The 24,594-nt window shown below is 37.5% G+C and overlaps 1 protein-coding gene across 1 annotated transcript; it reads right to left on the bottom strand.

Moving 5' to 3' along the window:
• Positions 1–1,865: 1,865 nt before the first annotated feature.
• On the bottom strand, positions 1,866–22,229 carry LOC129416784 (filensin). The gene is made up of 8 exons (XM_055171170.2): positions 21,725–22,229; positions 20,494–20,554; positions 17,167–17,262; positions 12,978–13,064; positions 7,329–7,442; positions 6,506–6,726; positions 6,084–6,175; positions 1,866–4,362 (listed from the first exon to the last, which is right to left on the bottom strand). The coding sequence occupies exons 1-8, from the start codon at positions 22,111–22,113 to the stop codon at positions 3,482–3,484; spliced, it is 1,941 nt and encodes a 646-aa protein (XP_055027145.2). The 5' UTR covers positions 22,114–22,229; the 3' UTR covers positions 1,866–3,481.
• Between the last annotated feature and the right edge of the window lie 2,365 nt (positions 22,230–24,594).

The following is a 24,594-nucleotide window of genomic DNA, read 5'->3' as shown; positions in this document are numbered from 1 at the left end:
AACAAGGCACAAAGCTCTCTCGTATCACTCTTTTAGGGAAATTCACTCAGATGCTCAGTTGATGATGCGCACAGGGAAAGGCAACGCACACACTAAACTCAAAACAAAAAGATGCAGAGCCTGTGGAATGCTGCGAAGCGTCCGCTGTGGTACTGCCAGTCCAACCAACTTCCGCAATCGATCCCAACAGAGTAAAGTAGCTTCTCAGTAGCAGATACTGCCGGCTTTCGAAGCGATAAAAAGCTGATTTCCTCATTTGCACGTGCGCCTTATATACGCACCTGGCGGGGCGGCGCCAGCATTATGCAAATATCTCAATGCCAAGTTCATTGGCGTTTTTTGTAGTATTCGAAGCAGATTGGTCTCTCTAAGCGAGTTCCCAATTCGTCGGCCACGACGCGACGTCGTAGTGACCGACTGAAAGGGAACTGTATTTATGTAGGCACAGATGAATAATAGGAGTTCTATACATGGTAATGACATATCTTGCACTGAAAAAAATGATTCATTGAATTTAATAATTTTTTTGGGGTGGGTGGTTGCAATCAATTTGTTTGGGCTACATTTAAACAAAAGTTTTATATTTTATTTTACTTATCTTTTTTTTAAATGTAGCTTAAATAAATTGATTGCAACCACTTACCTTAAAAAAGTATTAAATTCAATGAATCATTTTTTTCAGTGTGAGCCTCAAACGTGTTTGTTTCCTCATTTTTTTGTAAACCTTGTGCATGCAAAAGATTGCTAAAAAACAGGCCAATCTCAACACAACACCAACTGTGATCTAACAGTTGAGATGTACACCCCAACATGTTTACTAATGTGAGCTACTGGCATGAGCCTCAGAGAGAGCAGAGCTCAACATTATTATTCATGACCCTTCCAAATAGGGCAAAAATAGACTATTACATTTAAAGGACAAATCTTAGGGTGTTAAATGGACATGTAAGATGTTTCCCGATAATTTTTGCACTTAATAAAGTTACATACCTTTTATGTAAATATTAAAGAACAATTATTTCAATGCATTCTTTGGCACCATTAAGTAATATAGATCAGCTGTATGATATTTACAGTAGATAAGCAATGTCTTACTGCGGCATATAATTATAAAATGTGTTGTTATGGGTTTTGTATGCGATAAACAACTGCATCACCAAAGTAAAAGTCCCGCTGTGATGAAAATCAAGTTTTTATTTTTGTTTATATGTCTGTGTGGTGTTTTTAATATGCTTTAATATATGCGTTGGAGTTTTCCAAAGAAACCATCAAAATCGAGTCCACACTGAAACGATTGCAGCACTACTTCTTCAGCTCTACTACTGTGATCCTCACACGTGTGAATGCTTTAACCTGTTAACACCAGCTCTGAAAAAAATACTGCAAATGCGCAGTTCACTTATAAATTATTTGAAAATGGACTTACTAGTTATGTGTCTGAAACTGCAGAATGCAGCATCTGTTTGCATATATATCTATGGTCCAAGGTGGTATGAAAGAGTGAAGGCAGGGCTAATTTGCATATTCATAGATCTGTGTATAATAAATGAGGAAAGCGTGTAGTTACATTCAAGCTGTTTAAGAATTTACTGTGACAGATAACATTTTTATTGATGCTCAAAAATTAGTTTTAATTGGTAAAATTATTGACTACAGGGGGACTTTTAAAAAAGAGATTAGTTTCAACATTTAATGTAAAATATCACTGTAGACCCATTTTGCATGGAAGTGAAAACTAGGTTTTGACATTGTTCTACATGAACTGTCTGTAAAAGAGTCACAGTATTGATCCGTTTTTATAAACTGGTGGTTTGACCAAATACAAAAAAAAAAATCTTTGACAAAAAAGTAAGCAGAGTCAGAGGCCTTTTTGAATGTCAATATATTTTCTTTTCTCAATCTCTTTCATGAAAAATTGATGAGTTGCAGCTGGCTCACACAAAAACCAACCATACACAGAGTGAAGTGAAAAAGACACGCTATAGATTTGTGTTTGCTGTTCAGTTTTAAGCCTTGCTGCTGTTGTCAATATTATAAAGTCACTCCAGAATTACAAAGCAAATTTTGTTTTCCACAAATTTTTTATGTATCTGATTCCCATTTAGAGTGATACTTTAATATAGACACACACACACACACACACACACACACCAGGTTTACACTTGTAGGATAACGCTTTTTATGCATGTCAATGGTGTGTCAGTAGGAGGCAGACGAACAAGCAATTTACAAATGGGACACTCCATTATATGACCAAGATTTGAAAGATAGTTTAACTTTTTCTTCAATGCACTCTGAGATGACTATTGTGTGACGACCAGCAGGACTTTCACAAGCAAGTCTAGTTTTACAAATCCTGGTTCTTAGCATTTTCAGTTGGTTTTAATCTGACACGAGTCTGACTGACAGAGTTAATGTGTGTTCAGTGTTATAGTATGAGTGTCAATTAATATCTAACTATGTGCTTTATTTTCCTTCAATATGTCCATGTGCATCTTACTATGTCATCTGTAGAGTCACCAAACACACAGTACTGATGAATAGTTTTTGGAAATGTCTTAAATTTATTTGTGGTGCAGATAATACACATCAATTCTGCTGTGGGCAATGAATGTTGGCAAACCAAATAAACAAATCATAGCAAAAGAAATGCCAAAAATAGCTTTGGTGTGACCACAGAGAAATGAAGAGGGCGATAAATGGTTGAGTGGCTCTGTTCTAAAACCTAGTGAGTTGCCTAAGGAAGTGCACCATATATGTGCTCCTAACACAAAGGGAGCAAAAACTCAACTTGGTCAAATACTTCAAATGTGTCTGATAGAAAAGGCGACCCCAGAATGCATTGCGAAAAGCCTCAGAAACAATCCATCCGAAATGGCAAACAAAGAAGTGTTCATTATAATATAATTATAGATTCTATATAAATTAGAAAGTTTAGAAAGTACCAATAAAAATTGCTAAATCCAATTAGTCTTTGCTTATGTTTTGTGTTGTTAGCTTAGCAACATGCTTGCTCTGTGAAACTATCAATTATAAGTGAAGACTCCCATGTACTTTTTTTTTTATTAATGAGCACTACTTCCAAATGATCTGGCAGTAGAATGAAAAACATTAGAACAGTAAGCTTTAGAACAGGGCCTATGACTCAAAACCCACCTCTGAGACTGCTCTGTAGTCTTTTGATCTATGTATGTGAGGGGGGGCAATTCAATTTTGGCTTCCCATGTTTTCAGACAGTAAAGGCCAAAGGCAATAATGCAGGAGATAACAGGCAGCAGTAGTTAACTCTTTCCCCGCCAACTCATAACTTGTCAATTAAGAGAAAACGCTTCCTTGCCAATGACGAGTATTCCCGGCTTTCCGCAACACTGCTATTATGCACCAGGTGGCACACTGGCGGGGAAAGAGTTAAAAGCATGTTGGAGGCAAGCTGGAGCAGGTTTAATGTTGCAGTAGCAAGCGTAACTCAAGAAGATCTGTCTCAATGCTTCTTTCTGCTGGTCTTTTCAATCATGGTCTCAACCACTGTGGTCGTCTCTTCATAGCCCTTCACTTTATTGTCTGGCGAGAGCTTCTCAACAGACTCCACTACTTCTACCTTCTCATATGTCATGGAGTCAGGGGGAATAGAACTGAGCGATGACAGGGGCGGGGGGCCTCGGAAAATACTCGGATCCTTCGAGGTCTTGCTCTTGCCTCTATTTAGGGATGAGGGTGGCCTGGGTCCTGGAGGAGGGCTGGGCCTGTCATGAGGGCCTGGTTCTGGCTCTTTTGGCTTTCCTTTTCCATCTTTCATCTGTTTTCCATCATCTTTACCTTTTTCTGGTTCTGTATCATCTGAAGGTTTGGAAGGGGTTAGGGGCTGGGGCATTGGTCCAGATGGGGAGGAAGGGGGAGGGGAGGGTGTACCGGTCCGGTAAGGATCGTAAGGCATCGCATCATCTCGGATTGTAACATAGATGTGGCTGGCGGAAGGGGTGGTTGATAAGAAGCGAGGGTCCAGGTAGTTAGAGTCGCCCGTGACCAGGACGTAACGTCCCTTGGTGAAAAAGTCAGCGATGGGCTCTGGTTTCTTCACTTGGCTCATACGGCCACGAATTATGTTACAGAGAGTATCGAAGGCTTTGCTGATCTGGGCTCCATCAGGCACGTCTTCACGAGGAACATGCTCCTTACATCTTACAACCTGTTCCTCCATGACCTCTCTATTCTTCTCTTTCTCAAACTCTTCTGCTGTCCTTTCCTCCAATCCGCTATCTATAGCTCCTTTGGAAGTGATCTCTTTCTTCTTAAACACTTTATTGGTTAAGTTCTTTTGACGAGGCTTTATGTTAGTAATGTCTTGGATAGCTTGGGTAATATCTATAAATAAAATTAGAAATGTAAAGAAATTAACAAGAGTGTAATCCATTCCTAATGTTTTTTTTAAAAAAATCAACATTCTTGTATGCTTAAAGGCGGAGTCCATGATGTTTGAAAAACGCTTTGGAAAAGGAGACGGGCCGACTACCAAAACACACTTGTAGCCAATCAGCAGTAAGGAGCGTGTCTACTAACCGTCATCGTTGCCTGGGTTGCGTATGTGTGGGGCGGGTCTATCAACAGGAGGTCCAGATTCTATTGGGGTAGGGGCGTGTTTGTTTAGGTGATTTCAAATATCAACATTGGCTTTCAAACATTGTGGACTCCGCCTTTAAAGGGACACTTCACCCATTTGCATAAAGGTTTGTAAAGTTAGAACCCAGTCATGTTTTTGAATGGTCGTGCATCATTTCCTCAGTTGCCGCTGAGACAGGAGAAATACAGATTTCAGTGTTGCACTTCCTTCTTTCAATGATGTAAAAATCATCATTTTGCATCATTGAAAGAAGGAAGTCCAATATCTTTGTTAAGGAGGTGAGACTACAAACACCCCTTTTCTCGGTCAAATAGGCACCAAATTCTAAATGTATGTTACATTTCGACTACAAATATGACACACTTTCAATAAAGATTAATGTTTCTACCAGTGAAATGCTCCTTTAAGTCAAGCTTTGGCACTTAGGTCCAAACATACTTGTATGTCAGTTTAAACAATTAGCGAGCTCAGTTATGTGCATGGTTGCATTCGAAAATGTGTCAAGCCCTGTTCAGACCGCCAGTGACTAGCAGTGGCAGAGTGACATGATCTCATTCATTTCGATGGGAGCTTGGCGACATCTGACAACACAAACGACAGTGACCAATGGCGAAAGGAACTAGACGTGTCCAGCGACGTGATAAAATTGAGAAAAGTTTTCCTTTATGCAAATCATAAGCGATTTTCGGGAGCATCTTTCAATGAAAGTGAAGGAGTGTAGTTCACGTCATATCCAAGTTAGCTGAAGTTGCACCTTACAGATCACAGGCTTGTTTGAGGTTTGCTAATTTCTATGCAAACATATTATCTCATGCAGATATGGTTACCTGGTATGTGTGATCACAACGTTTTGGCAAAAAGCCACTAAACTAACAACTGTGCTAACAAGCAGAAACCAGTCTGGACCATACATGTGGAAATTTGTGCTTATCTACGCTTCAAAAAATGTTCCTTAAATGTTCTGTGTAGCAGAAAAGGGATGTTACAAACGATGAAAAGGAAACTTTTTTGTTGCTAAACCCTGTACTGTAAAGAGAGTATACTGGTGTAAGCTGGTATTTTTACCAGAGCATTATAGTAATGACTCATAAAGCGAAATGCCATGCTTATAAACACATGGACAACCTGTAACCATTTTCTTTTCCTCTCAAAAAACCTTTTGTGGTTCAGCACAAACAGCAATTACTCAGATGCCTCACACTCATCAATGTTCTCACACATAAAGGGCACTGCCATTTATCACGGTTAACACGCAATGACCTTATAAGCAATTGGACTGTGCTTCAGAATTGAACCGGTCTGGAAGGGATAACGCCTGAGACACACAGACAGAGTGGGCATGATCGACAGCTGCGTGGGTGCAAATCTTCACTCGAGCCAGCGGCAGCTGCAGATTTGTCGCATGTTAAGACTATCATAATGATGCATGCGTGTTACATAACCCCTCCTCCCCAAAGATTCTCACCTTTTGCTTTCCTGCTCATGCTAGGACTCTGGGTGTTTTTGTAATTGGTTGTTAACAGGGTAACGGGTGTTCCGATTATTGCTGAATTCAGTCTGTGACAGTGAGAGAAAATCAAAATTTAAAAACATATTACAGGATAATATTAATGTTTGATATAACATTACAGAAAGAGCTCATTATAGATGTGCAAGGCTTGTAAACATACATTGGATTAATGAATGATATCTGTCTAAGAGTCTAAGAACTAAGCTTACTGTGCTCTAGTAGTTAAATGTAGTTATACTGCCACTGTGTGGTATGTAGACCAATTGTAAAATTACAAACCACCAACAATCATTAAAAAATAAATGGATGAATCTTGCCACTTGTGTGATGATATTGATGCGTGTGAAATGCTTTCAGGGACTTTGTCATATTGTTACCTGTTATCTTCATTCTCAATGATTCTCTTGTACCTCTCGAGCTCATTCTCCAGAGAGGTCTGATATGTGGCCAGTTGTCGACAGTGGTTGGTGTACTTTTCCAGCGACCTCTCGGCCTCCTCCGTCTCTTTCCTGAGGGACTCAATCTGTTCGTTGTAGAGCTGAATTTCATCATCGTAGCTCTCTTGTGTGGTCTTGATGGTTTGTTCCACCACAGAGGTCTGAAAGAGACATTTAAACAAATGCCAGTTATGTAGTACAAATTAAAGCTAAAAAATAAGAATAAATTGAGTCATCAATAATTATTGGAATAAACATGCAATATTCTTGAGACAATTGTGCCAAAAGTTTTTCAATTATTTCAATTCTCAAATGGTTTACAATCAGAAAATGGAATGCAGCTCTGTTCCTACAGGGTCACATGTAATTTCTATATATATATATATATATAAATGGATAACTCTAATTATATAATCATGTCCGCACCTGTGAAGTGATCCGATCTATGTAAAATATATGTTTTATATTTTTAAAACAGTAGGTTTTACTTTTATAACAGCAAACTATTTGAAACATTTATCAAAAGTACTCAGTTTCCTACTGGGAATAAAGAGTGCTCCTATATTTAGTAGCAGATAATTATTCCAGTTTCCGCTTTCTTTGACAGTCTTGGCTTTTGCATTACAACACAAAGGTAAAATATTTCAGATATTGCATCTGTTCGCCGTACTGTGCTAGTTTACTAATGATTTAATTTATACTGATCTCCGAAGGTAGACAGTCAAAGAGCATCAATCATTTCTCATTCACTGTCATAGAGTACCTCAGTCTGCAGTCGACATTTCTGAGCCTGCAGCTGGCAGATGGCGCTCTTGTATTCCTCCAACTGATTCCTCATGGCAGGAACTTGTCTTTGAGCCTTTAGCTTAGCCTGATCCTACACAGAGAGAGAGAGAGAGAGATAGAGAGAGACTAATGTTAAACAATATGAACTTCAACCAGCTCCTTGTTTCCTGTCTGCCATTATTGGACAAACTGATTAATCCGGGTGTGTCTGATTATTGTTGTTGTGACTACTGAGGTCAGGCACACCTGGATTAATCAGTTTGTCCAATAATGGCAGACAGGAAACAAGGAGTTGGCTGAAGTTCAGGAAGTAGTGCAGCTGGACATAAAGCCTATTAAAGAAGAGCACATTGTCAGTGTGTATAATAAGTATATTCAATATTATATTCGTGATTCCACTAAAGACTTAAATAGGTATACTAAACAGATAGCTTTTCCTGCAGTCTTCTCCTGATGAGTTTTTAGAATTACTGATTTAGCTTGACCAATTACAAAATTAACAAGAACACACTGTTCTTGCATAGATCTACAATAGAGGCATCCCAATATAAATAAACTATTAGTATACAACCTAACTTTGTTATTATTTCTCTTAAAGGTATTGCGGAGGATTTTCTTTTTCGGGTGGATCATCAAGACTTTTGGTCCTCCTAGTTGTCAATCAGGAGTGTTGCGCAATTGCATTTTTTTAAAAAAGTGGAGAAGGCGGTTCTTTTCTAAAATTCGAGAAAATCCTCCGCTATACCTTTAATAAAGCAAAAATAGACAAGTCTGTAACAATCACAAAACACATGAATACTGTAACAGTGTCTGAGGCACCACAAAAGGGACAGTTTGATGTAACATTCTTATCCACCTTCGCAAATTAACCGATTTTAAGCAATAATACAATGAATCAACCTCCACTGAAGGTCTCCACATCTCTTAGGAATGGGAGGTTTATACAAAAGTCTCCAAGATAGAGAAAGTTCATCAGGTATTGAAAGATGACATCTCCAGTATAAATTTTCCCTTCATTTAATTCAAGAATAAGGTTTTAAACACATATATCATACAATATTTATTTTCTCAATACATTCAAAGACCAATTCACCATAACCCTTTAATTAGGATGCACAATCAATATTTTCATCAATTCCGTAGATTTTGGGAAACACTTTTAATTGAGGAAGTCTGCAAAACACAATTGTTTTTACATATGATTTACAAAATTGATATAGGAAGGGATGATTTAAATACCCAGACAAATCCTTCTATAATTCTTAAAGAGTTCAACCCAACCTGGTCAGCAAGAGATTTTGTAGTTCTCCACTGACCTGTATTTAAATCAATCAAATTAACAATTTTGGTGACTCCAGCATTAAAAAATCTATTAATCAAATGGTCTAATATGTTTGATGGAGGTTTAATACGAGGGTTAAAAAAAACAGGCTCTTCCACACCATAATGCTCATCATCAGTTCTTAATACTTCAAACAATTCCCACTATTTAAGCGCTGACATAAAGAAACAAAAAAGTTGGCTCAGAAACATTTTTGAAGAAAGATCTTTGCATTAAGAATAATTGTTTATCAATACCTATTCCTCCACTGTCTGTAAGTATAGATTTTCCAAACCCAGGGCACTTCATATGAGCTATACAAATGTTTCTGCAAAGTTTGTAACCTCATTGTCAAAATCTTTGACTCCAAATAGATAATCCCTTGACCTCCCTCTGCCACACGGAGGTAAAGTATCCCAGGCGGGAGCCAATGATAGCCATTCCAGAAAAATATGTATACATTATTTTTGAATAGTTTTAAGGCAATCTTTAGGAGGACCCAGAACAGTAAACTTGTGCCAAATTATTATTAAAAAAGCATTTGCCTCCTTAACCTTACCATCTCCATCGTTGGACTCATCCATTTACACAATCAATTAGACCCTTCCAATTCTTTTTGCCCACTGATCAGTTCCAAAGTATACTCCAAGCATATTCAACCCATTTCTGTTCAAAACACACTGGTCACAATTTAGAGGGTCCACTTGAATGCCATTCTCCCTACACTAAGGATTAACATTTGTCCCAATTTATACTGGCAGATGATGCCTTCTGGAAATCATTTAAGGAAGAAACTAATTTGTTAATATCTTCAGAATTTCTAATGATTGTTGTAACATCATCTGCATATGCAGTGAGCTTAATAGGAACTATTTCAGGAAAGCACACGTAACTTTTCTCAAAACAACCAAAAGAGGTTCTCTAGATAATGCATAAAGAAGGCCTGACAGACGACATCCTTGCCTTATGCCTCAATTTACAGCGAATGGTCTAGTTAAAGAACCATTCATTCTAAGCATATTATAATTTTCATTATATAGCAGCCTAATATGTTATACAAAGTACATATAATGATGGTCTACTCTGTTGAAAGCGTTTTCCTGGTCTAAAGAGCAAAACCTAATGTCTAATTTATGTTTTTTAGTCATTGTAATCAAGTCTCTCACTAAAAATAAATGATCAAAGATTGTGCATATAGGAATACAATTATATGTCATATATTATTTAAGTCTATTAATCAGTGCCTTTGACAAGATCTTCAAATCCACACATAAAAATGAAACAGGTCACCAATTTTTCAGGCATGCAAGGTCTCCTTTTTTGGATTCAGCGTTAGCAATGCTTTGCGACAACTCAATGGTAAAGTTCCTTCTTTAATGCATTCCAAGAGAACATGATGTAAATCTTGGCCAATTAACTTCCAAAAGTGTATAAAATTCCACTGAAAGACCGTCCAACCCAGTAGACAAGGCTCAACTCTCGAACCACTTGAGAAAACGAAGCGAAAGTAAAAGTACTGTCAAGTTGGAAATTTTCGTTCATCTAAGGGACTCACCAAAATGATTCGTTCAGATTTGTTCACTGACTCGTTTAGTGACCATTTCATTATATTACATAATACGCCAGTAGGTGGTGAAGAAGTGTGTCTTATGTGTTATAAGACAATGACATTTTTTACAAAAACTCATTATGCTTTATTAAAGCTCAAATTGTGAAATACGAAGCATAATTTTATCAAGCTACAGCATATACTAAGACCCACATACAGTGTACATCTAATCTGGATTTCTTGTAAATAAAGACTTGTATGCGGTACTGTGATTGGCATGCCTCCTCTGGTTTAATCAGTAATGAGATCCTCGTTCATAAATCATGTAATTTTGCTCATGTCTTTGTTCAGACTCAGATGAAAATTAAAGTTCAGTGAAATGGTAGATTCGTTCAGCAGCTCAAACCAATTATATTTTTCCTAACAGCCCACACTCAAGAGACGATTGGATCACGCTAACAAAACAACAGTAGCCACACATTTACTTTGTTTTTACTACATTAACCAGAGTGACCAAGATAGTTGTAGTAAAACTATACTAAACATAAATACCATGTTTTACTATAGTAATTACCTTGATAGTAAAACAGCAACTCAGTGAAGGGCGTAATTGTTCAGAACGTTGAGCCAATCATATGCTCGGACACAGCTCATACCGGATTGCCATTGGCTCGTACTTTTGTTACTCTTTGAATTAAAAAAGAAGGCCGCGCCTCATTTGTCCGTGCTCCTTAAGAGTGGAGGGAGATTTCAGTGAACGAAAAATAGAAGTCAATTGATTGCGTGAACAAGAACGATTCGTTCACCTAAAAGATGCGTTCAAAACGAACAATTCGTTCACAAATTTAACATCACCACAACCGAGTGATAAATACAACGACGAAAGCATTGAGCAGTTTGTTTAGAGGGACTACAGGTATGAGATAAGTTTACTATAAGTGACCCTGTACCATCACTTTGTTGATGAAGTGTTAATAAACTTTGTATCTTAAGCAGCACACATATTGTGCACTGGGAGCACTGGGATTGCTAAACTGGATAATTCTGGTTCATGGACAATGGCAGATCATTCCAAAGTACCACCTGGTACTGATGCAACGGCTGGCTGGGAATTACTCTATACCTTATACAATTCTGATAATTTTATATGAAGCTATGCATGTTCTTTAAGAACTAACATTTTAACTTTTAACTTGAAGTTTCAACTTTAAAGTGATTTATTGATTTGAGTTTTTTGAAGTAGTATTTCTAATTCTCCATACCGGAATGCACTTGGGGAGAAAACAGTCTAGTATCAACTTCTCAACTCTTTTCTAATTGCATCATTTCTAGAAATGTCTATTTTATTCATTGTGATGGCTGAACCAACCAGGCAATGAAAGTCTTAAGTGTTATTGCATCACTAATACAGGCTAAATTGGCAACCTAGACTCCTTGGCTGTTACTTGCACTAAAATTTACATTTCCACTCATAAACCTGCAGTCCAAATTGAATTCGCCTTGTAAAGGTGTTAGTGGTTTTGTCTGGCCTTTAAAAAGCAAGGAAATGTCACGGGCACGAAAGGGAGATTGAGTTTGATAGCATGTCGCCTATTAAAGCACCCAATTACTACATGGCCACAGGGAGGGTGATATATAACTGAATAAAGAAATGGTTCACCCAAAAATAAAAATGTACCCTTACTGTGTTCCAGACGAGCATGATAAAGGAAGACATTGTCTGATCATTTAGTGAATATTTGGATTTAATATACAGTAATAGCAATACATTATGATTCATGTTAATATTGAAAGTGTCAGAAGCAGTACATGCTCACTGACTGTTTGAAAAAGTCAATACCCAAGATTTAGTTGTTTCTACATACTTAAACCATTTTGACAGATCTTCCTGACCATGTCTTCATGCCTAAATGCGTTGACTTACTGCAGCATGATTGACTGATTAGATATTTGCATCAACATGTGGTTGAAAAGACAGTGTATATAATCGCCACCATATTGGTCAACCACTGACAGAGGCTGCTGCAAAGTCTCGTATTCATTTCCTTAAAGGTGCAGTGTGTAAATTTTAGCCACATCTAGTGGTGAGGTTGCAAATTGCAACCAATGGCTCAGTTAACTGCTCACCCATTGCATTTAAAACGCATAGAGAAGATGGGTAGCCACCACCAGACAAACATGTCATCTTCGGAGACAGCTTCGTAAAAAAAGTTTGTCCGTTAAGAGCTTCTGTAGAAACATGGCGGCACAAAATGGCGACTTCCATGTTAGGGGACCCTCTGTGTATGTAGATAAAAATGTCTCATTCTAAGGTAATAAAAACATAAGGGTTCATTATAAAATGTCTTTATACACCCTTGATAATATAGTTTTGTATATTATTTTGCATTTCTGTCAAGAGATACTTATAAAAATTACACACTGCACCTTTAACATAGATGAAGTTCCAGACTTGTCAAAATCTAAGCAAGCATTTTTAGGTTATTATTGCTCTTTCCTCTAAGCACCTCGGGTACAGATTTTAAATTTGTATATACTGTAATATGACACGCCTTTGTCAGCACCCCAGCTGCTCATGGCAGAAGCATTGCTGTAATACAGGACCATTAAAGGTGTCATGCCACAGAGATACTGATGACTCAGGACACATTCAGAGCACCACGCTAATTGCAAGGGCATCGCTGCCTCCCAAATCTTATTCTGCGTGTCACAGACAGTCAGCACAAAAGGTGTTGAGAGCCACAAGGTCACCTTACCTCTGAGACCGACACGTTCGCCAAGAGAGGAATAGTCTGGTTGATCTGATGCAAAATGTTAAGATACGTCTGAATCTCTGCAAGGTTCTGTTGGAGAACAACAAGAGAAGAAATTAATGCAGGTACTGGATATTCAGCATTTAGAAGATTCAATGAACGATTAGGCAGTAACAATAATAAATTAGGCACAAAAATGGCATTGTAGATCCTCCAACATATAGTGGCCATGGGAAAGTACTCGGACACTAAAGTCACTCTCAATTGTCTGCAATTTCATTGCATTAAATTACAAAATATCAGTGCTCTTTACTTCTGCAAACAAAAGCTGCTGAAGCCTTTCTTACAAATATTCTGTCATTTCCTATTTAGAAATACTAAACCTTTCAAAGTAATTTTGGGATACAGCATATTCTGCTTGAAGTGCATTTTTGTTTCCTTGTGTCAAATCGTCATCTATATGTACTTATTACACAATAAAAAAAAAACTAAAAGATGAACAAAAATTAATTAAATTCTTGTAGATATGAATACTTAAAATGTTCAGTTAAAATAGACCAAAATTCACACGATGAAGGATGTGCATAAATGTGGCAAAAATAACCCACAAAGTCTGATTTCATAGTATGTAACTGTGTGATGCTCTGTATTCAGTGGTTGAATTGTTAAAAATGTCCAGGAGGATGGTGTGATGAAGTGTTTTTGCTTGGGGAGGTTGTTACACAATACACAATAATAACAAAACCTGCCTCATTTTATTATCATCATTTTTTTTAATGAAATGTTAGTTATTAATATATGCAATACATCTCATTTCTTAGTGTTTAAAGTTCACCAAGAGTTGTGTAATATTGTGAATTTTTTGTTGTTTCATTAACATTATTTACATAACAGCTGCTACTTTAAGACAAGACGCATTATCCATAGACGGGATTGGGCGAGTGCCATGGGGCACCAGGCAATAGGGGGGCACCAAGGTCTCCAGACTGCAACCAAAAATTATTTTTACAAGTACTTGTGCATGTGCGCGCACTCGTGACAAAAATACGGAATGCGCGATCGGGTTTCAACCGCTCAATCGTTAAATTTCACCATGCGCTCAGTTGAATCTACTGATGGGTCTACACAGCCCGAGCAAAGTCAACACATCTCACTCAGAACTGCGAAAAGACGCGCACGTGTGGGTTTAAAATAAGACCTTGCAGAGATGAGAGACAAAGAGAGAAGGAGAACGTTTAGTCTACATTAACACCAAAAACATTATAGATGAGAATAAAGGTTTCAGACATCAGTGCCCAGTTAAGGAAAACCGGATAAAAGTTGAGAAACGTGTAAAGGATACAATATATTGCGACGCCACTCATCTCATTACAATGCTATCTGGATATAACTTATTGAATATGTGTGTATCTTATGTCTAGAATTATTTGGTTCATATCATCCTATTCTAAATTTCATCTATCGTGCATAATGACATGTGCAGGAACTGCATAGAGTTAAGTCTATTTAGTATTTTTGGTAATGCAGTTATTTTAGAAAAAATTGAATAATTGCATTGCAGACTAATTCAAAAGTTAGTCTGGAGCCCTGAATGACTAAGGTTTTAAAATATATACAGTATTGTGCAAAAGTCTTAGGCCATCATCACCAGCTTTGTTGTATTAGCCAAATTTTAATATCCATCCATATTTATTTTTTACTATTTTTAAAAATACAAACAGAAAATACAGGAAACATGTACACAAAATTAAAAACAAAACAAATTTCAGAACTAAATGTCTTCTTCAGGCATCAGTCAGTATTTAGTGTGACCTCTCTTGGCATTAAACATCTTGAGCTTTTTTGAAGAGACTAAAGTCCTGAAGTCATTCGATTAGAATTAAAAATTAGGATTTAATTTGATTTAGATTTAAGAGATCCTGCAGTTTCCTGAAGGGGAGTTTACTCTACTTCACACTTTTACACAGTTTTTAATACTACATACACATTTACAGTATTTTCTGGTTGTATTCTAATAAAGAGACTAAAAAATAATTATAAATGATCACTATACCATTGCAAAAACAACAAATATAATGCTAGCATGGTGACCTAAGACATATGCACAGTACTGTGTACATATATATATTTTGGGGAGGGGGACTTCAAATGTGGTCACCCTGGGGCACTACACTGTGTTAATCCGGGACTGCTTTAAGATCGATTACACTAATCCAATATAATGATACACATCCAATTTCTTTCTCAACAAAACTGACTGTGTTTATAAGAGGAATACATGCTGAGACTGTGATAATTCCAGATAATTTGGTGTGTACGTGTCCGTTCAAGCAATTCTGTGCACACTCGCAAGATGAGAAAAGGCTTTGTGTGTGCAATGTTTTCTGTACTTGCAACAAAATGTATAGTTTAGTAATTATAATACCTAGAAAATGTTAACATTTCATTTGATAAATGATAAATTCATACATTATTCACAAATCTAATTAGGATTGTATGGGGGGTAGTTTTACAAAGGCAATGCTTTTGGCATTTTTTGGCATCCCGTATATCAAACCCGGTCTGTATCTGAAAAGGAAACATTATTTTTTATGATATATTTTGTTCTAATGTCTCAAGTATGAGTGATCTATCAGACTACTCAGTACTTTGTGTTGGTTTAGACTCACTACTTTGACCGCACTACTTTGTGTTGGTTTAGACTATTAAAAATAATACTCTGAGTCATTGCTATAAACAGCAGAATGGCGAGCTTGTGAAGTATAAACTCATTATTCACCTGCAGAGACTGGCAAAGCAGAATCGTGTAAGCTTCATTGCACTAAAACTTAATTTACTGCTTACAACACACCAAGAAGAAAACTTTGGCTGCTGTTTCATATGCATAAATACGTTTTGTTTTACACTGCAAAAAAATGATGTGTTAATTTTTTACACATTGTGTGTGTCATGCCATTTAACATGTTATTTCATGTTAAAATAAATGAAAGGGCCAACACAAGTTGTCTTGATAAATGAACACTTGTCTGCAAGTGTTCATTTATCACAAAATAGAGTAACGCGAGTAACCAACTCATTTAAATTTCAGTAATTGTAACTGTAATTGTATGATTTAAAAAAAATACTTTGTTACATGCTCGTTACCGCTAAAAGTAGAATTACAGTAATGGAATTACTTCGTAACCCGTTACTCCTACACTGTAAAAAAATTGCTGTAATTTTGCAGCTGGTTGCCAGTAACTTACTGTAGAAGACAAAGTCTAAAAATGTTTCATGTTCATTTAACTTTGAACAAAATGTTGCAAGTAAATAACATAAAAGTAAAATCTACGGTAAGTTACTGGCAGCTAGTTGCCAGTAATACCCAGTAATACTGTAATTTCTACAGACATTTTTTTACAGTGTATCACTGTTTTTAACACAACTTGTGTTGTCCCTTTCATTTATTTTAATATGAAATAACACCTTAAATGGCACGACACACACAATGTGTAAAAATCTAAAATGTTTCCAACCTGTTTTTCTTTGTAATCTTAAATATTTTTAATAAAATTATACAACAACAAAGATGAGGACTTTGCATTATCCATTAGGAACTGAGAGAAGAGGTTGGAAAAGCTGAGGGATTAGAGATGTCACTCGAAAATGCACATCGATTGAGAGGCGGAGCACCTAATTACATTTTGAAATGGATTGCAAAGACAAACATATGCAACATTTATTGATTCGCAATGGCCACATACGCACTGCAGGGTTTTTGAATTGCAAGGTTCTTTACAGCAGTCTTTCCAAAAACTGACTGGAAATATCGATGTTAACAGTTTAACACCTTTTTGAGCTAGAGTTTGTTTTGACAAAAGGAATATTGTCAACTAGAGACTTAAATGTGCAGGGAAACTATGGTGAAAAGACCAAAACATGTACTATTGACATGACTAGTAGTGTTGTTTAGTTTCGTTTTGAACAAAGATTTGTACTAATCAGGATTTTAATTAGGATTGTTCTCTGAAAGATTTACTGTGATTTTAATTTGGCGTTCTACACAACAAGCATTCATAAGTGACTTTTCATCTGTGCTTCAAAACTGATTTGTCATTCAGTGAACACTTCTGCTGGCCACAGCCAATTTCATACAAGAGCTTTCCAGTATACTTAAAAAGACAGAAGAAAGCAAATAGCGCTCGCCTCTTACCTTTCTGTGCCTCTCTTTGGTGGCATTGACATCATCATGGAGAAATTGCAGCTGAATCTGATATTCAAGATTCTTCAATAGCCCACTGTCCGCTTCCTGCAAAACATCAGTCATTTTACACGTGGCAAAGAAATTATTACAAATGATCTGCTTCAATGTCTTAATCCTAGCTATAATTAATAAAAAATAATAGGGATGGAAACATATTTTCCTTGTTATTTTGGTAACTGTCATGATCCTGCCTCCTGTTGATGCCATTTTTTGTGTCAGGATCATAGCCGTCCTATGTTTTATGTGAAAGCACATGGCAATGTGCTATGTGCTCTCCTCTCTTGTGTCTTGACCCTGCCCCTTGTCTCCTTGTTAATTATACAATTATTAGTTCATGCCCTCCGCATGCTCTTGTTGCCTAGTTTATGTGTTTGCTGTCTTGTGCTGGATTGTTGTGTATCTTTCGATACCATCTCGTGTGCCTTGGCTTGTTATGTATATCATGCAAGTTATTGTCTTTCTTTGTTATTTAATAAAGTCTTTGTTGAAAATCTGCCTGCACGTGGGTTCTGTCCACCTCCACACCTGACAGGTTTATTTTACTTTTATTTATTATATTGCTACAGGATGCAAATAAACAGAATTTAATTTGCTGTAGGATTGATCAAGATTAAAACACTCGATTCTGATAAATCTACACATGTGATTACACAATGCTATATTGAAAGTGTTTTTTATTAGTATACCACCTACACTGTCAGACAAAAGGTTTAAAACGATACCTTTTCTGTCACTGGGGTGGTACCTTCAAAGGTTCAGTTTTGTACCTTTTATGGGCATACAACACCTTGAAATGTTGTACATTTTGGGGTACAATATTATACCTTAAGGACCTATTGTGTACCTTTAAAGGTACAGTTAAATGTTTTGTACCACTAACATTTATCTGGTACAAAATTGGTCCTTAAAAGGTACACAATAGTAGCCTGGTCCAACCAGACTCTCATACATTCATTTCATTTGTACTGAGAGTCTGGCCACGCTCCTTTGCAAAGCGTTACTTCCATTAAGGAGGGTCCTCTGTTGAAGTTTAAAACTATTGGATCTGCCCAGAGTCACTCTGAATCTGCCATAACCAATCGCTAACGTTTGGTCGTGACGTATATCATGCACCGAAACTGTCCGGAAACAACAAGTAAGAATAATCAGACAAACAAAACTTAGCAAACCTGGTTCTTTCTCCGGCTTTAACTTCTGAATATTCGGCAGTTTTGCAACAACGGACCGAATAGCTTTTCTCATGCCTTTCTCCGCTGCCATTACTGAACTACAACTCAAACTGACGCACGACCTCAACGTCATCGTTCTTAGACACCCCCATCTGTTCGCTGATTGGTCCTGCAGATTTTTGCAGGAGAAAACGAAACTCTACAGAGCAGTCCCAGAAGTAGTACTGAAGCAAAATAAAAAAGCGGAAGCATGTAGGAAGGCGGAGCCAGGCTAACACAATAGGTCCTTAAAGGCGGAGTCCATGATGTTTGAAAGCCAATGTTGATATTTGAAATCACCAAACCAAACACGCCCCTGCCCCAATAGAATCTGGACCTTCTGTTGATAGACCCGCCCCACACATACACAACCCGGCATTTGATTTGATTTGATTGGCTATAAGTGTGTTTTGGTAGTCGGCCCGTCTTCTTTTCCAAAGCGTTTTTCAAACATCGTGGACTCCACCTTTAAGGTATAATATTGTACCCCAAAAGGTACAATATTTCAATGTGTTGTATAGCTATAAAAGGTACAAAGTGGAACCTTTGAAGGTACCACCCCAGTGACAGAAAATGTACAGTTTTAAACCTTTTTATGACAGTGTATAAAATTTTGTCTTTAGACGAATAATTGTTTGTACTGACTTTAAGACTCGATAGATGTAATGATTCATTAAGAAATATTCCCCTTTCATGAAAACTAATCCTGATAATTTACTCACCGCCATGTCATCCAAGGTGTTGATGTCTTTCTTTGTTCAGTCAAGAAGAAATACATGGTTTTTTTTTGGGAAACATTCCAGGATTTCTCTCAATTTAAAAGACTTTATTGGTCCCCAACAGTTTAGAGTTTCAATGATGTTTAAAATTGCAGTTTCAACGCAGCTTCAAAAGACTCTAAACGATCCCAACCGAGGGATAAGGGTCTTATCTAGTGAAACAATCATCATGTTCGCCAAGAAAAATAAAAAACGTGTGTGACGCACCAGTGTGACCTTACATACATGACGTATGTGATACTACCGCTCCAGTGTTTACAAGTGTGGAGAAAGAGGAGCGTTCAGATGTTGTTGTATGTGGAGTGATAATAATTAATATCTTTGTGTCAGTTTATTGTTTAAAAATGGTCCGCAAGTGCGTTTCACATATGTAACTCGTGACCTTTCTACGTGATTACGTAATGCATAAGGTCACGCTTGGCGCATCACACGGCTAATGCAAGACCAGAAGTTGTGGTTTAAAAGTACATATTTATTTTTCTTGGCAAAAATGATGATCGTTTCGCTAGAAAAGACCCTTATCCCTCGGTTGGGATCGTCTTTTGAAGCTGCATTGAAACTGCAATTTTAAACTGCACTGAAACTTCGAACTGTTGGGGTCCAATATGTGAGGAATTGAAACAGATGAACCCAATTGCAGACAGGGATAAATAAATACTGACACTTTATTATAAAAAGGAAAAACAAAACCCGCAAGGGGGCAAACAACATAAACAGGAAATATACTTAAGACTAAAACACTAAACAAAAAGCTAAACTAGACTTGACTAAACAAAGTACTCACTGGCAAGACAAGCAACATAGGGACACAGGATACAAAACGAACGTGCACAGAACAGCAAACACAATGACTTTAAATAAGAGAACTAATGAGGGGAACAGGTGAAAATCATAACAGGTAAGGGATCGGGTAAAAAGTGATGAGACCCAGGAAATGCGTGGTCAGAATAAACCAAAACTAAAACCACGCATCTCCCACATGAAACATTGTACTGTCAGAACCCTGCCATGCTGAACTAGATCTAAATACAAACAAGGATATGGCAGGATCCTGACACAATAAAGTCTATTAAAAAACCTTGTATGTTTTCCTCAAAAAACTTAATTTCTTCTTGAATGAACAAAGAAAAACATAAACACCTTGGATGACATGGAGGTGAGTAAATTATCAGGATTTTTTTTATGAAAATTGAAAAATCCTTTAAATACTGGTGATTTTTAAAAGTTGCTGTTGCCAAAGTTGGGCAGTTACTGTGCTTGTATAAGACTGCAGGTGAGTTATTATTTACCTTATTGAGCTGTTCCAGTGAGCGCCTCAGCTGCTCTTGATATTCACATTCATTTCTGTATCTGTAAACAACAAAGAGTTGTAATACAGTTTATTACAGATCAGTCATCCGTGTTAATGTTGCTATTGTTCTGGATTATTCTGACCTGTAGCTACAGCATGATTTCTGTGTTGTGATTTTTTTGCCTAATAAATTATAAAACACAGAATTAATTTTAACAGCTTTATTTATTTGACTAAAGAGAGAGTTCAGTTATTAGCAATTATTAATTCAACTTTTATCCAAAGGAACTTGAAATAAGAACCCAAAGGTTTTCTAATAATGGATTGGTCGTCTATGACAGTGGTTTTCAAACTGGGGGCCGGGGCCCTCAGGGGGCCGCAAGATGGTGCCAGGGGGGCCCAGTTTTATGACATTTTATGACATACATTAATTTATCATGAATTCGGTGTAGTTAAACCTAAAAAAAATAAGGCTACTAACCAAAAGCACTATTTTTTGGTATAATTAAAATTTAAAAAAAATTTAAATTTAATTTTATAACAGTTTTTGTCACAAATTTTCTTTGGGGGGCCGCGAAGGAATACACTGTACACAAGGGGGGCCGCACGCTGAAAAAGTTTGGGAACCACTGGTCTATGATATAAACCGGATATACTGTATGAAAACAAAAGCTCTTGAACAGGCCAGCTTCTTTATGAGAGAATTCAATGATCTAGAGATGCACTACATCATGTGATTATTTGAGTACACCCAACATGTAGATATTAAAGCATAATATGTTATATAGTAGATAAATATGATGGTTAACTAGTGCAGGAGTCTTCAGTTCTTCTTGTGGATATACAACTGAATACGTCTGAACCAACTCTACAGGAAAGTCTACAGGATGACTTGAAAATTACAGGCAGGTGTGATGGAGCAGGGTTGAAACTAAATTTGCCGGACAGTGGCAGTGTGCATACAAATCATTTAGATTAAATGCTGTAATCTACAGTAAAGATCAACATTTGATCATAATAAAATAATTTAAACTAATATAACACGTCCATGTTTTTTATATATATTTGGTAAGCAACAGGATAAATTATACAGTCAGTTCATTGCTGTAAGTTAATCATCAGTTTATCAAGTGCTGTCTGGGTTTATTTCATAATAATGCCCATCAGACTGTATAGTATTTTTTAGGTAGTAACATTAATAAAAGCATGTATTTCTCATGTTTTCTAACCTGCTGTTGTATTCATCAAGCATGCGTTCAGCATCTTTAAGTTCTCTCTCCAGCTTGGCGCGGTCAGACTGCAGTTCTCTGATGCGGCGTCTATTGACATTGATCTGCTCGCTGATGGCCTCCTCCAGTTTGTACTCCTCCTCCATGCGCTCCAGAGTCTCCAGCTGCTTGCGAAACACGGCATTGCGCTGCTCCAGCACACGGGCCCGATTGATGTAACGTGCAAAACGGCCGTTCAGCTCCTGTAGGCTCTCCCAGCCGGAAACAGAGGCGGCGGAGGGTCCGACGCCAGGAGTGGTCTCTGTCTCCGGGCTGCTGGGCTCCTCAAAGACGTCAGAGCGTTGGTACTTCTGTTTGCGCACCTCGTGCTGGTAGCTGCTTTTGAACATGCTGGTCTTGTTCTTCTTTACCCCTCAGCACCTTTACTGTGTGAAAACCTGGGTGCTCAACCTTTGCTGTCTCATGGTAGACTAAACTCCATGGGGCCAAATAGCTAAAGCACTTTTCAACCTGTTATTTAACATGATGTCACTTGTGGATTCTTCCAGTGGAGTCCTGGGGGGTAAAATCGCCTTTATTGTTGGAGGCTTTGTTGAGTAGAATAATCTATTGAGCGTTTCTTTTGTGTCCAGATCAGTGCATTTTTTGTCTACAATCAAAGTGATGGACTTCTGTGGCCCTCTGCTTGACAATGAAAAACTGCATGGACTGCTGTTTCGTGGGACAAACAACATTTCGCCTACAGTTTGGCATTGTTACATACGCAGCTAATAATTGGTCTATTCCTGCTTATATTATAATTTATCCTTGTGTCCTGCTAAATGAAAACATCTTAGGTGGCTAGATGGTCTCGCAGTCTGGTTGGCTGGTTTGTTTTGATGGTTTTAATGGGGTTCGTAGCACACTTCAGGCTAGGAAATATGAAAAGCTGAAATGCAAAACCCTGTAAGTGTGTCTGACGTGTTTTCTTTAAAACATGTTAATGTGGTATGTAACGGTACATCTGCAATTACAAAAAAAGGTTGCTTGTAGCTAATATAAAGTCTGAAACAAAACATGATGGTTAACTTGCATGTCCCCCCTAACAATATGCTTTTTTGCAAGATAAAAAACAACAAAACAAATTATTCTATTATTATATAATATCAAAAGCAGAATAATGACATATCCCAGTGTTCAACAAGAAACAAAACAGACTGACACTTTGATTCGGTAAGACAACAGTTCATGTACTATTATTACACTGTAAAAACGCAGCATTTTTGTCATATCAACATATATTTTTATGTTACTTTAAATTAACAAATTAAGTTAAACAATTTCAATTTGTTTTTGTACACTAGGTCAACTTATCAGAGGTCAAAACTAAAAATAGTAATTTAACTGACTTTCTGCATTTTTTACAGTGTCCTACTATTAAAGAAAACGATTGAAATAATCATGTTTATATTAGTTATTGGCTGTTAAGTAATGTAGTAATCTGTGCATTTATATAGACTGTGTGATATCAGGTGTGGATTTATTTTATACACACCTCTTGAAAGCATCTGTTATTTAAAGCTGTTGGGCTCTAATAGGCTTACAGCTGTCTGTGATCTGTCTGGATCTCTGAGGTCTCGGTGGTCCTGCTCAGGTGAAACAGTACGGGGTGAATCATTTCCTTTAGGGCTTTAGGGGTCTCTGCCGTGCTTTGATTGGAGATGAAGCTTCTCTCTGTCACAATAAATGAATATCACACAAGAGCAGCCTCAAGTGATTGCTCAAAGCAAAGGCTGGCTGAACTATCCAAATACACACGCTCTCTCTTTTGACATTGTAAGAGACCAGACCGTCTGGAAGCAAATAACAGGGTGTACAGTGAACAGAACTGCACTGAATGTGTCTAACGCTGAGTGCCTGTTCACTGAATCACCCAGAGAGATTGATGGGGTTTGTGTCATTTAGCATTGACAGTACACAATACAGAATATTCCTGTGTCTACCGCGGTTAACTCTCGCAGTGATACACAGAACTCTGCAGAAAGACGACAGCCAAACAGTGTTTTTCAATAAACACATTCAGACAGCGCAAATCTCTTGCAGCGCATCCATAGGGCAGCAGTGAAAGTCATTCATGATGCTGTCCAATGTTACCTGGATGATCAATTATGTTTTTATAGTTTGTGATGGTTGTTCAGGAGTCTCTTGTTTGATCTGAGTCGTTAATGTTTGACCCCTGTCGATACTGACTGTATGGCATTGAGATTCTTTTCACAATGAAGACAGCTGAGACTCATACACAACAATGACAAAAAATATGAACATTCACTGATGCTGAAGAAGGTAACATTTTACATAGGAGTCAGGAGTATGTACATTTCCAAGAGGATTATATGTGTTAAGCTTCAAAATCAGGATTAAACTACAAGATGACAAATCCCCATCCATTTAAAGTTGAATGTAATTGACACTGTCAGGGTGTGGTGGAGGATGAAGGTGAGATGAAAACTGAAGGTTATAAATGAAATGATACTTTAATATTTTTAACAGACTGGAACTAAACAGGAAAGTAGCATTAACATCAACAACAGTAAATAATGATCGAGAGGGTGAGGAAGACAAACAGAGTATATATATATGGTGACTGATGACAATAGCTGGCAGGTGTGCTGATGATGATGATCAGGTGAGGGAGAGTGAGGGATCATGGGTAATGAAGTCCAGAAGGTACACAGAATGGGGTAGTGACAGTACTCCCCCCTCCTGGGAGACGTGTCCACGTGCTTGAAAAAGGAATAAAAGTACTACCTGGGAGGGGGATGGGAATCCTGGAGGTTGGGACTGGATAAAGGAAACCCCAGGATGGCCCAGATGGAGAGGGGGCAGCCGGG

This window comes from Misgurnus anguillicaudatus, chromosome 11 (genome assembly GCF_027580225.2).
Source record: "Misgurnus anguillicaudatus chromosome 11, ASM2758022v2, whole genome shotgun sequence".
NCBI lineage: Eukaryota > Metazoa > Chordata > Actinopteri > Cypriniformes > Cobitidae > Misgurnus > Misgurnus anguillicaudatus.
The sequence above is the reverse complement of the archived record's forward strand: the minus strand, read 5'-3'. Positions and strand labels throughout refer to the sequence as shown.